Source organism: Oxyura jamaicensis, chromosome 6 (assembly GCF_011077185.1).
Source record: "Oxyura jamaicensis isolate SHBP4307 breed ruddy duck chromosome 6, BPBGC_Ojam_1.0, whole genome shotgun sequence".
Classification (NCBI taxonomy): Eukaryota; Metazoa; Chordata; class Aves; order Anseriformes; family Anatidae; genus Oxyura; species Oxyura jamaicensis.
The window spans coordinates 26,839,813-26,853,438 of NC_048898.1; the positions used below are offsets into that span (position 1 = coordinate 26,839,813).

Sequence of the window (13,626 nt, forward strand, 5' to 3'; positions counted from 1 at the left end):
TGCAGGTACTCTGTGGGATTTGAGATGTGAATTTGGATCAAAGAGGGAATAAAACCTCACCCGGTCAGTTCTGTACCAGTGTCTGAGATGCCCCGTTTGGAGGGGACTGTGCCTTGTGGTGTGCTGCCTTCTGCAGCTGCCTTCATGCATCCACGTCTGCTGACTTGTGGTAGCTGTAGGTGCTGAGCGCTCTACAAATCAACCCCCTTGGCTCAGATCTCATAAACTGAGGTTTCCGAACTCAAGTGGCTCCTTACAGAAAGGATGTGACAAATTGCTTGTCCTAGATCTTGTGGAAACGTAGCATGGTGCTGCTGTGCTGGTGGCCACTGCCACAAGACCAGCGTCCTGCAGCAGCCTTTCCCCACCCTCCTCTTCCTCCTTCATCTCCTAGCACCACAAGAAACCAAAGTAGACTTCCCCTTCCAACAAACAGGACGCACTTCGGCGAACAGATTGGGAAGCTGGGGATCTCTAATGATGGTAACAAATGAGGACAGGAGGTAGCAATGGCCCTGTGTACACGTAGGCCCAGATAGCTGTCTGATCATCAGTTTTATTTCACATGCACGTAGGAAAATGGTACCAGCTCAGCAGCCATTTTGTGTCCTGATCACATTGAGGTGAGTTGGGTGATGGGTGACACCAGAGGAGCCTGAATAATGCTTCTCATAATTTGGAAACGTGCAGCTCCTACTGAGTGATGGAGTGGAGGGGAAGGTGGAGGTCTCTTTTGGAGGGCCCTTTTTGTTCCACACCCCACTGTCCTGGGGCATGGATACATGCACCAGGGCAGATGAGGGGAGCAGGACAGGGCAGGTGTGTTCTGCAGTATTAAAGCAGAACCAGGCTGATTTACCACTGAGCTGTGTGTGTGTTTTTTCTCCTTGTTTTCTTTTGTTTTGTTGTTTTCAGAAAAAAAAAAAAAAGGTAGTTGCAAAGCTTTAAAGTTGCAGTCCCTCCCTTACAAATGGAGTCAGGTTCTTAACAGAGCTGGAAAGTTTTAAGGGAGGCAAGGTTCCCCTGGAGCGGCCCTTCTGCTATAATGGAGGTAGTCCAGTGCCGTGATCTCTCTCCCTAACATGCTGTCAGATATTTTTACTGTCTTTATTTAATGGGGAGGAAAGGAATTATATTTTATAGACCATAAAATGCATTCTTGGACTTCATGCAAACACTGGTTACCAATTGTTCTCTCACTCTCTGGGAGATTGCCAGGAGGAGAAATTAAATGTGGGTCTGTACATCAAATTGTTCAGCGAGTCTTAGAGCTGGGTTAGCTTTGCTGATTCTAAACAAGCTGTATCTACAGAAAGACTTTGTTGAGATTTCATGACTGTCCCATTCTTTCTCTAATGGAATCTCTATGCTTGAGTGGAACAGAACAGGTTGCAGAGAAAATCTGGGGAAAATAGTTTGAAGATGAAGTTTTTTTTTATTATTTTTATTTTCTGGGTTAAAAGTACGTAGGTAAAAAAATTGTTCTTGTTTCTTGAGTGAAATTATGCTTTTATTTGTGCCTGTGTTTTGGAACAGTATTTTGTAGACATCTGTAAAGTACTCAAGCAGCCTGCTGATTTGTGCAGTGGGGCTGTGGAGGCTTTCAAATTAAATGTGAAAGAAGTAATGGTGCTTTCCCAAGCTCCACCCGTGATCAAGAAACACTGCCTGTAGTTGTTCTGCTGAGATACCATGTGAACTGCAGAAAGTAGTGCTGTGCTGCTGTGTCACATGAACGCTCTTCCTCTTGTAAGTCTTAAAAAAAAAAAAAAAAAAAAAAAAAAAAAAAAAAAAGTTTAATTCCTGCATTAGCTGATTAGCCTTAGCTTCTTCATGCCCCGTGTCAAAATCCTAGAACTCCACTGGCATCTACCAACCTTGCAAAACAATTTTACTTGGGTATTTCAGTAAAACCAATGGCAAGAATACCTTTCATCCATTTCCTCATGAGCAAATAATTATCTGAATGTTCCTGAACTTTCGTAGGTGTTAATTTTTAAAGATGCTTCTGAGGACCTGCTGGCTATTGTCTTTAGCGCTCTCCTGGAGCAGTCTCCTCTGTGCCCTTACCAGTGTGCAGACAAAGGCAGCACCAGTAGCTGTGACATGCAGCAGCAGTCCTGGGATGTAGCTGTTGTGTAGCAGCTCATCCAGGATGATGGATAAGAGCTCTGTGGGGGCATGGGGCCTGATGATTAGGTCAGGAAAAAGCTTCGGTGCTTCTGGGGTGTTCCTCCATCTCACCTCGGTCTGACGGCTCACCCAAGAGGGAACGGTGTTCGTTTAGGTGCCCGTGGGGCTCCAGCTACTCCTTTGTGCCCTGTCCCACCCCACAGCCGGCATGAGCTTCGCCCACAGCCTCAGACTGCTCCATGGCGTCAGTGAGGCACTGTCAGCTCGCAGGGTTTCTGCTCTCTAGCATCCCTCCTTTGAGATGATCCGAGACTGTTTAAACGCTAACACGTTTCTGTGATTTTCAGGCTGTGGTGGACTCTGCGTTCTCCTTTTGTATGCCCTAAGAAGCATTTCAGCAATGTGACAAAGGCACAGGCAAAATATTAAAATGGGCAACTCAAGGCCCCCTTTTCAGGGACTCTGTGTGCATGACTGGAAGGGAAGGAGACAAGGTCACTAGAGCTCTCAATAACTGGGAAATTCAAGGCAATAGAAGTGCCTTGTTCAGGAATATATCACAAGATGGTCTGGCTGATACTAGTGCTGGTGAATAAACATTTTAAACTGGGAAGAGGGCTACATGTTGTCTGTGCATCTATCTGTTCAGGTATAAACCACTTACCCGTTCCTTTAGTGTGTGTGTGTTTGTACTAATTTCCCCCTATTTGTATATTTTTATTTAATCGTTTATTTTTGCAGTGTTGCAATAGTTTAAAGGGTGATTTTTTTTTTATTTTTATTTTTTAATTTTTAAAGTGGAGATGTGTGATAAATGCATGTTTTACAATAACGTGCTTTCATTTCTTGAGGTAGGGGAACCTTTTGTGGGAAAGGATCAGCTTCATTGATACAAGCCTTGTTACTCTCATTTTTAGCAGCTCCCCTGTGCTTCACTGTGGTATATTACATATTCTGCAGAGGGGCTGAACATTGTGGGTGGTGTCTATTACTTTTCATATGAAAAATTCCAGACATTGCAGATCTGCAAGAAATAAGACACCCTTGTAAAGTTTCTGTAGCAATCTCCTTCAGTTAGTCATTTGCTGGTAGTTTATGTTGTTCTCACACTGAACACCCTTACAAGCAAGGTGATAACTGAGGGCAAAAATGATGGATGGAGGTGGATAGATGGATCCATCTAACTAATAGAGAACAAGCTGAGGGTTCTGGTTCTGAATCCCATTTAAGCCCTTCTGACTGCAGTGGGGACACAAGTAGGTTGCAGTCCTTGCATCGTAGGCACCGAGATGGTATCCTCTTGGAACTACTTTTCTTTCCTGCAAAGAGAAATTATAGTCTTGTTAAGCTCTGTCTTTGTTGCTATTGCCTTCCCCCTAAATCTCAGACATCCCCTCGTAATTTCAGCCCCCTGAGTTACTACTGGATTATCTTTAGTTAAAATTTGCCTAGGTGGCCCCCCAGGCGAGTTGCTAGCTAAATATTGGGGAAAACTCTGAAAGCTTCAAAGTTGGCATCCAGATGGGTGCTTCCAAGTGCTCCTGCAGTGCTGGCCAAGGGAGGAAAATTAGGGTCAGGAATCTGTCGGTTTGTGTGGTGTGTTGAGAGGCAGGAAGAGCTCAGACTGAACATGCTCCGATATGTCTGGGAGAGGTGTCAGAGGGCTGTGGCACCATGCGGCTTCTGACTGCAGCAGCCCTGCTCCTGCTTGCTTCAGTTCCTGGGAGCTAATAAGCACCAGCTGCAGGAAACCCGAGCTGGAAAGTGTTGTGCAGCTTTCCTTGTTTAAAAACATGGACTGTTTTTTTTTTTTTTTTTTTTTTTTTTTAATTGCGTTTTTGTATTTATATGCTCTGGGACGTCACTCGTAGGGCATTCCAGTGGTGAAAACAATAATGTGACAAGGGAGCAGCTCCAGGTCGGACACCAATGCAGGAAACACCTGCAAGCCCTGTGCCATCCCTCTCGTTGTGGCTGCACTTCTGCGAGCCCTGGAGCTGGGGGACGCTGGCAATGAGTAAGAGTTTCCAGTCAACTCCTCCAGTCCTGCAAGTGGATTTTAGCTACTTTTGACCAGCACTGCCATGAAATCTTGGGAAACATGTTTCTTTCCCATCTTCTTTGATTGTTTTTTTTGGGGGGGGAGGGGAATGGATGGACACCTGTGCTGAGCTGCTCCTGGTGGGTCCCTGCTTTGCAGGACCTGCCGGTTGCAGATGGGAGGTGAGGACGTGCTGCTCCTAGCAGTGAAGGGTTGTTTTTTCTTTTTCCCCCCTTCTAAAAAAAAAATATAAATAAATCTGGGCAGTTCAAATCATTTGCCTTTTTCCTTGTGCTGACAATTTAACAGCCTTTTTAAAAGCTTTGGTTTCTCTCAAGTATGCTCACCCCATACGTATTTTAATTTTTGTGCAGAGGCCTGGAGCTTAACAATTATTTTGCTTAAGCTCTCTGAGGCTTGCCATAAAACTTTTTTTTTTTTTTTTTAAACACACACATGCTAATGATCCCCATCAGATCATATTGTTAAACAGGGAATAAACTACTCAAGCCAAGATGACATTATTTTAAAAAATGTTAAAAGCAGGCCAGCGGAGCCCGTTTCAACAGTTTTGCTCCGAAAAAATTTGCACAGATTTGTTAGGGTTAACTTGTTGAAAAGCCCGGTGTCTGCGCAGGCAAGGCGCGATTTCCACGTAGAGGGATGCCGGAGAGGAGCGAGCGCGTGTCCGGCGCTCGCACGAGCGGACGGTGGGAACTTCCCCCGCCTGCCCTTCCCCTCCGGTGCAGGAATGCAAACCCAGCCTCAGAGGCTGGGAAAGTCGGCCTCAAATTTTTGTGGACTCCTTGCAAATCAGAGGAACCGTCTGGCTCAAATCTGCATTTAGGGCCAAGAGAATAGGATTTCCTGCTATTTAGTCGCTTGAGGAAGGAAAGGATTTACCTCTCTGCTGTAATAGCGCTTGACTTTTATTTTTTTTCCTCTTTTTTAATAAGAAAATCGGAGCGTAGCGCAGCCCTAGTAAACCTGCAAAAGCAATCACGCCTCCCGCCCCCATCCCATCCCTTCCCTCGCCCTCCCCACGCACCGCACCGCACGCGGGCACCGCGATGGGGCTCTCCCCCTCGCCCCCAGCCCCAGCACCGAGGGGCCGGGGTGTGGGCTGCCATCTCCCTCCGTCGTGAAAGAGAGAGTTGTGGAGGGCGGCCGCTCGCCGCAGCTCCGTCGGGCCGCGCTCTGCCCGCCATCTGGATTCGGTTAGCTCGCTCGGCAGTAGGGCTGAGTCTCATTTCCTCCAACCAGTAATGTTATATAGGCAGTGATCCTGTTCTGCCCTAACATAATTGAAAATTATGTGTATTGTAGACTCGCAGCGCTGAAATGTAGACTCGTAAAAATCTGTGGCTCAGGTAGCCTGTGGAGATTGAATTTGGCACACAATGAAGCTTTTATGTAAAGTAAGAATTATAAGCCACCACATCAATATTGTGTTACAGGCATGACAATTCTTGGATGAGGAGCCCTCGAGTCGGGCTCGTCACCTTACACAATGCTAATATTTTGTACTTTATCAACGGGGCTGGCACTGCAGAGCCAGCAAGTGGCCAGCAGCATCCTGTTGCTGAAGCTGTCGGCCCAACAGCTTGAGGCAGGCCCCAGCCCTCCGTGTCTACCTGGTGCAGAGGACATCTGCCTCTCGGTGGGGCCGGGGTGCTGGAGCCCGGCCTCCTGGGGGAGATGTGGAAGCTGCATACTGATCTTCATGCCCTCCTGCTTTCTGTGAGGGCTGTTTATTTTGTTTGTTTATCTACTTATTTCCCCCCCTTCCATATTGGCCATGGAAGCTGTCATTTTGTGTGCAAAATGGAGCCCAGCTCATGCTGGATGCCACAGGCGTTCACGGCTGGTTACATCCCAGAGGCGAAGTGGCTTTGGCTGTGTTTGAGCATTAGAGCTGGAAGGCTTTTGGACCTGCTTTGGCAGGGGTGGGTAACGGGAGGACTTCACTGAGAGCCCAAACCGTGAGGGTCTACAACACAGACAAGCAAAGTAACGGTAAGCTCTTCCTGAAGTTTCTTGAGCTGTCTCTCTTGGCTCTCATGAGATGGAGGCAAAGCAGGAACAATCACGCTGTCTTGCCCTGTTTCTTCTTCTGGGAATTTAGAGCTAAAAAAAAAAAAAGCAGAGCTGACAGTCCTGGAGGCTTTATAATCCTTGCAGTAATTACTGGCTGGACGGGGTCTGATGTGAGCTTGCTCACGCTGCCCTGTCAGTGCCTCTCGGTGTGCCCCTGGGGACAGCCTCAGAGAAGCCCACGCATTTCTTGGCCTGTCTTTTAGGGCAGCCGCTGACCTGAGCTCCCTCACGGATCACCAGGTTTGTAGGAATATTCCAGAGTTGCTCGTGAGCCTGGAGTGGTCATGGAAAAATAAGTGCGGTTGGTTTGTTTTGTTGGACGATGGCTTCCCAGCCACTTCCAGCAAGCTGGCTGCTTCAGCTGTGGTAGAAGCAACTTCTCACTCTCCAAAACAGTCATGTACCATGAGGCAGACATTCTGTGAGGATGTTTTCCTTGGAAGAAAAGACAAATGCAGTCTCTAGAATGACACCCTGGCTTTACTAGCATTTGATAACTTCACTCCCCAGCTGAAATATCCGGGGAAGCCTCTAGTCGCTGTGAGCCACCCGGACAGCCGTTAGGGAGCCTTTGTGCCATTCTGCAAATTCATATGCCCCTTTACGTGGTGGTGTTATGGCCACTGCATGTGAAACACAACTGATGGACTTCCAAAAACATATCAGTTGACTTGTTCAGTAGTGCCATCCGCAAATCTGAAATGTATCAGATTTCCCCTGAAGTTAAGAAGCTCTCAGTCAGCCTAGGCTTTGGGTTCATTTTCTGTGCACTTGGGTTGCGTTTTTAAGCATTTCTTTGAAACCACAAAGGGTTAGAAAGTTATATTAATGTAATCTCAACTTTTAAATTTATGTTGTGGTCACCTATATTGAAGAGCAGGGATTTGATGCAAGCAATCAAATACCTGGAGGCTTACAATCAAGTCGTATGAGTTAGCAATGCCACTTACGGTAGGCTAGTTCTGGTTTGTTTGGGTTTTATTTCTTGTTTTTAAGAAGTGCTGAAACATTCTGGTCCACATTGCACAAATCCCAAATGTGAAGATGAATAAAAACAAGACTTCTTGGAACTTGAGGAACTCGAAAGGGGCACAAATCCAGAGTATGGGTTTGTTTATTTGCATTCCAGTAGCTCAGAAATCTCAGGCCCTCCAAGCGATGGGAAATGGGAATGCATCCTCCTGCTTTTGGTCACCTCGGTGCCTAGGGTCTTGCAGCAAACTGGCCTTGCATGCTCGCAAATGTTTTGCATACGTGAGCAAATGTGACAGTGATGTGCTGAAAGCATGGAACCAGATCTCCTTCCTTCCCTCACTGAGATTTAGACACAGCTTCCGCTGCTAGCCTGGAGTGGCAGGGACTGATTGTGCGTCGTTCTCCTTCAAGATTACCTAAGGAAAAGAAGTGATGGGTAAACATAACTATTTCTCTAGATATTTTCTAGGAATAGATTTGTTAGGCCAATCAGAGTCCAGTGCTATCTGCAGTGGTCAGATCTACGTATACAGCTGCTTTTCTTAGGTCTGGGAGGGGGCTGAAGGTATGTGGCAGTAAGCATTTCTTCCAGCATAATACAGGGCTTTTAGAGATCATATATTAACTGTTGGCACAGTGCTGCACCACATGGAGAGTAAAGTTGGGGCAGTAATTGTATCTGTGCTGCATGGAAGTGGTTTGGGGCTCACTCATTTCTCTGCGGGACTGATTTTGGTGAGAACAGAGTGCTGTGCGGCTGCAGCAAGGTGGGCACCAGCTCTGGGGGAAGCCTTGTGCTCACTGGGCGATCTGGTTGAGTGTGGTGGGAGGACAGGCATGTTCCGGAGCAGGAGCTTTACTTGGTGTTTGGTGCTGGTTAAGTCCATGGGAACATTCAGCTTCTTCTTGAAGAGCAGTTATGGTGGTTGTTGTTTGTTTTGCTTTCTGAATCAACGCCCCCCTATGCTGCAGACTGGCAGTGTATTGAGACTATCTGCCAATGGCAGTGACACAAATAGGTTCTGGCTGCCCCTGAGCGCCTGGCCAGGGCAGCTGAGAGTGAATGCACCAGGCCGTATTCTGTCTTGGACATCATCAACTGGAGAGCTTATTACGTTTGGCCATGTAATTAAGTTACACTGTGCAAGTCCCTTAGGGATTGTTCTTCAGAAAGTTTCTCTCCTGCTGCTGATGAGCAAGAAGAAAATAACCAATGGTGACTTCCAGAACTGGTGGAAAGGAGAGAAAATAGGTCTAAGACCTAGCAGTGCTATGGGGTCACATTGCTTTTCAGGCAGACCTCTGCCTTTAGGGTTCGCACAGTGTTGTGAAGTTGGAGGAGTTCATGTGGTACATGCATTGAAAGAAGGCTGAGAAATGATCCATTAAATACAGAGATTCTATTCTTAACCTGCAATAGGTGTTTTCCCTCTCCTAAAACTGATAATCTACCTTCCCCTCCCTTGGCCCATCCTCTCCATGGTTTTGGTATTTTGTTTATGTGTGGCTTTTATTCCTCTTCTAGATTTGTCATGATTAATAAAATTAATGTAATATTGTCTTTGCAATCTGCTGTGTTTTCTTATTCCTAAACTTTAATGTAGTGGCATGAAATTGTTAGACAGATTTTGTCTCCACAAACATGTGAAGTCCTCTTAATTTTTGTTTCTGTTCCTTGCATACGTTTTAATTTGTATCTTTTTGCCCATGTTACCTAAGATATTTTTTTATTATTATTATTTTTTTTTTTGCCTTTCTTTTCTGAACTCATTTTTCTTTTCCCATTTTTGTTTCCTCCATCCAGTATCTGCAGATGAAATGGCCACTGCTTGATGTTCAGGCAGGGAGCCTTCAGAGTAGACAAGCCCTCAAGGATGCTAGGTCTCCATCTCCAGCACACATTGTTGTAAGTAAACGCAGAAGATGTTCTTCCTTTGTTTAAAAAATAAAAGGGGGGGATTTGACATTAATCGCATTGATTGCCACCAGTTTTCTTTTATGTGAACTGAAAAATTCAAAACAAACAAACCCGAACAAGCCCATGGTAAAAGGAGGGAATATATATTCTATTCCTCGGCTGTTTGTGAAATTATCATTCATTATGCTTAGCTCCGTGCTTCTTAGGAGAGCACAAAGTTGAAAATGCTCTAAAATTACATACTGCAGGATTATTTAGTGGAATTGAAGTCCGATCAGATTGGTTATACATGTGACTATGTTGAACTGAAATGAATGAAGAGACGCTTCATTCCAAAAAAAAGGAACAAAAACCCAAGCCTGTTCTATACTCTTTGCTTTATAAATTATATATACATATATATGTATCTATTCGTATTGCAAAATCTTGAGGGAAGCTTTGTGAGAACTGGTCAGCATTCTACCTGGGTGAAGGGAAGGGTCACTGGAGTCAAGCTCACCTAGAGCACATCTTACTTGCATTGTGATGACTTCTCATTTAGTATAAAAAGTGTTATCAGATGTTTACTACTTGCCTGCAAAATACAAAGAAATTTGTAAGTAGTTTGTGAGTAGCATTGGTAATAATTGGTAATGATAACGTTCTTTTATTAACCTCTCAGGTGTTTTTTTTTTTTATTTCTATTGCAAAAAAAAGTTGAATTTGAAATCTTTAGTATAAATTTGCATTAGAGAGGGCTGGGGGGGTTGATTTTATTTTCTAAAATAGCTTCCATACAGGTTTAAAAAAAACTGTTTATATGACACTATGCTAGAATGGCAGTATTCATTTGCCCATCCTCATCTATGGCCAGTTTTGGCACAATCTATCGTTAACGGGGCCTGTTAGGTCTGAGTGTTCACCTGGGGAATATACCTCTGGAGAAATGGCATGTAGCAGGTTAGAATATTTCTTCAGTAATACTCTATCATCAAATTTTGGATTTTTTAAAACCCTTTTTTTTATGATTAATGGATGACAAAGTGAATCCCAAGGAACACCGCTTGTTCTTTTTCTTTTGTTATAAAATCTAACGTGGACGTAGTTGACAGATCATACAAGACACACGTTTGTTCTGTTAGAAATTTAAAATCAGAGTAAACGTTTGTAAGGAGTTTGTTATTCTGTTGTCTCCGCGTTGAGAAGTGCCAGGCCTTTGCTGTGAGTGCCTTAGTTTTTTATTAAAATAAAAAAGAAAAAAGAAAAAGAAAATAAAAAAGTACCCCATCTTCCAGATTCCGTAGCTTCTAAAATAGATCTCGGTATGGCAGAGCGATGAGCACAGGCCTGGTACTTGCTTAGTCAAAGCACTGATTGCTTCAGTTTTTCAGAGTGACTTTGTTTTGCCTTCCTGTGCGCTTGGGCTGTCGCTGAAGGAAGAAATGGGAGAATAGATGTTTGGCTGCTTATTTAGAACAGTGCAGCCATCAAAACCTGCCATTACCTTCTTCCTAGTAAGAAAGGAACTAAAACAACTTCCTGATTTTAGTTCTTTCTGAATGCTCTGACTGAGGAGTAGGGCTGGAAGCGGGAGCTCTCCCCTGGGCTTTGGAGCTGGGAGCTCAGCCCGGGCCTGCTGGGGGGGCACGGCTTTGCGGGAGGCTTTTGCGTGGCAGCAGGAGGGTTTTCTCAGTTGGCTGCAGCATGGGACAGCAGGCAGATGTGGTGGGGAGCAGAGCTGGGCATCACCAGCACCTTCCGCTGCCCCTCGGGCTTCGCTTTGAAAGCCCGAGGGGCTCGTCATGCCGGGGCTGGCTGGGTCCCTGCTCGCAGCATCACCGCTGCCCCCAGCCCCTCCAGAGGGTGCGGGCGAGATGGAGATGAGTTGACAGCACGGGCACACATGCACAAAAAAGGGTGCTGCCCGTTCAAAAATCAGGATCCTTTTGGAAAATAAAGAGAAACCTGTTTCCAGGAAGGCTGAGGTTGATCTGCTGTGTATTTTGACCATTTATGGGGTTCTTGTGGGTCTCTTTAAAAGCTGTTTCACTCTGCTATTCAATAAAAAGCATATTTACCATAGCAACCACTTAGGCCGTGAGGAACATATACTACCTCCGAGATGGAGGCCACCTTCCAAAAGAGCCACAGCTGGCATTTGTAATGTGATCTTTTGTGCTACTTACAATGTTGAAGGGGAGAGGAGGCGATGGAGCGAGGTGGGGGAGCGGTGGGTTTTGAGGTGGGGGGGCAGTTTCTGCAAGGTTTAATGTTTATTTCTAACAGCAAACTGTTTTGCCTTGTTCTGTTTAAATAAATAAAGGCAGCTTTTTCCACCCTTTTTCCTGGCATCTACCCCAGGCTACGTCCACTCTGCGGAGTTAAAAAAAATATAAATATATATATTTTTTATTTTGGTAAATAAAGTTAGAGTAGGTAATGGCATTTGGGGGAGGTGGCGGTGGTGGAGAGCAGATGAAGTGGCTGCGGATGCCAGTTGGCTGGGGATGTGTCAGGTTTCTGTGGTGTCCCGGCTCATCGCTGCTGTGCGTGCCCGCAGCACCTGGGACCTGGCTGCTCTTGCAGCAGGCTCTGCACCCGGTTCTACGTAGCTGAAAATGCACGTAATCTTTTTATGGAATGATAAGGGGCATTTCATGGGCATGCTTATGTTTCTTCATGGCTGTAACGCGTAACCTATAAGGATAGAAATGGGCTCTCCACCCACGCTGCTGTGTCTTGTCTACCTGCCAAGTGTATCCATGCCAGTTTTTCTTCCTGAAATCCGTTGTGCTGCCCCGAAGATCTACAGCAAAACGCTAACACTTGCAAATCATTTCTTATCTTTCCCATATCTCTGAAATCAGGATTTGAGCCTAATCTTTATAGATGGATTACAAAGAGAGGGAAGGAAAGTGTGTGTGTTTTTTCCTTCTCTCTCTCTCTCTCTCTCTCTCTCTCTCTCTCTCTCTTTTTTTTTTTTCCTTTCCCTTTTCCTTTCTCTTTTCTCTGTTAACGTTCTTGCTTCTCAGTGTTTGGCTCTGATTAACACGAGCTCTGTGTCAGGGCTGCAGCTTTTACGCCCAGCTTCGATGAAACTCCCCTTGGCTTCAGCGCGAGTTTTTAGTTTAATGACTCAGGACTGCAGAACATGGCTGTCTATAATGTCTTAAGTAAAGTCTATACTACTTGTAAGCCCTGCTCCTTTCAGATTTGGTTAAGAACATTAAGTTAAGACTACGAAAATGGAAGCAAAAGACCAGCATGAATAATTTGGCTGGATTGCCCCCAGTGCTGAGGGCTGGGTTAATACTGCTTTTCATGGTGCTTGAGAGAGTCTCCAAGGTCCATAATGAGAAACAGAATATTAAACTGAAATTATGTTCAGCATGTCTTGAGGAAGGTACAGCATGAGGCTCCATTTAAGACCAGTGTGTTTATTTGCATTTAGGTGCTTCACTTGTCTTATAAGACTCTTGCATCTTGCTTTGGCACAGTCATGCTGCTTATCTGTGTCCAAAGGTGAAAGAAAGCTGGGGAGAAATTGTTTTAATAGTATGCTATTAAGCTTGCTAGGTCAAAATTTTGAATTCAGCCTGTGGATAGTACTATTATGAGGCTGGGATTTGAAAGGTTCTTATGGCTAATTCCCCCCTTCCCCCTCTTTTTTCCCTGACCTCTGATTTTGTTAAGAAATAAATTTTTGGGGTGTAAAGCAGACCCCAGCTGTGTGGGTTGTGCGTTCCTCTAAACGAGTAGGGTGCTAGCTGCCTCGAAATCCCTTGTTCAACATGTATCTAATCTATTCCATTTTCTTGAGCTACTGTGGTGATAAAGATGAAGTGCGGGTACCCTAGGAACGGGATTCTTGCCTGAAAACTTTCCAGTGAAGTGTGGACAGGCAAGTGAAAAAACGCGTGATATATCCCTATGAGCATCTCCCAAGATCTGCTCGCTGCAGAAAGCAAGTTGCTTTAAAACCTTTTTTTATCTGTATATGTTTTTCTTAAGACCGTCGGAATGCAGGGCTGTTCTTCCCTGTTCTCTGCAAAGTAAATATTCTGACTAAGCTGTACCCTGGTTTGGGCAGGAGGATGGGTGAAGGCCGTTCCCTGGGTCGTGCCTCCTGCTGTCTCAGCTGCACAAAGACTTGCTTTTAGCTTTCTTTGTACCAGGCAAAAATAGTCTGAACCCAAAATGGTGGTGGTTTGGTACAGTATATTTCTTACAAATCAGTTAAAGGTTTTTAAAAAAAATCCTGCATTTTCTTCTGCAGGGAGGCCTTTTGAAGTAAATGTAAATGTTACCTTGGGGGAGGACTTCTAGTACTATTTGGCCTGGGTTTTCTAATATGTAATGAACACAGCCATAAAGTAGACTGAATCGCCAAGAACAAAGAATCACTGTGCAGTAGTGTATCTGTTTTTTTTTTTTTTTTTTTTTTTTTTTTTTTTTTTTGCTTAAGGAGGTGAAAATGTGTTTT

The 13,626-nt window shown here is 44.8% G+C and overlaps 1 protein-coding gene across 22 annotated transcripts in view; it reads left to right on the top strand.

The window, feature by feature from the left end:
• Positions 1–13,626, top strand: part of TCF7L2 (transcription factor 7 like 2) — a 175,785-nt gene that overhangs the window by 54,334 nt on the left and 107,825 nt on the right. For all 22 annotated transcript variants that reach the window (XM_035329663.1, XM_035329664.1, XM_035329669.1 and 19 more), the window contains exon 4: positions 9,051–9,152. In XM_035329663.1, the coding sequence (XP_035185554.1) occupies positions 9,051–9,152 (102 nt within the window). The remainder of the gene's footprint in view (positions 1–9,050; positions 9,153–13,626) is intronic.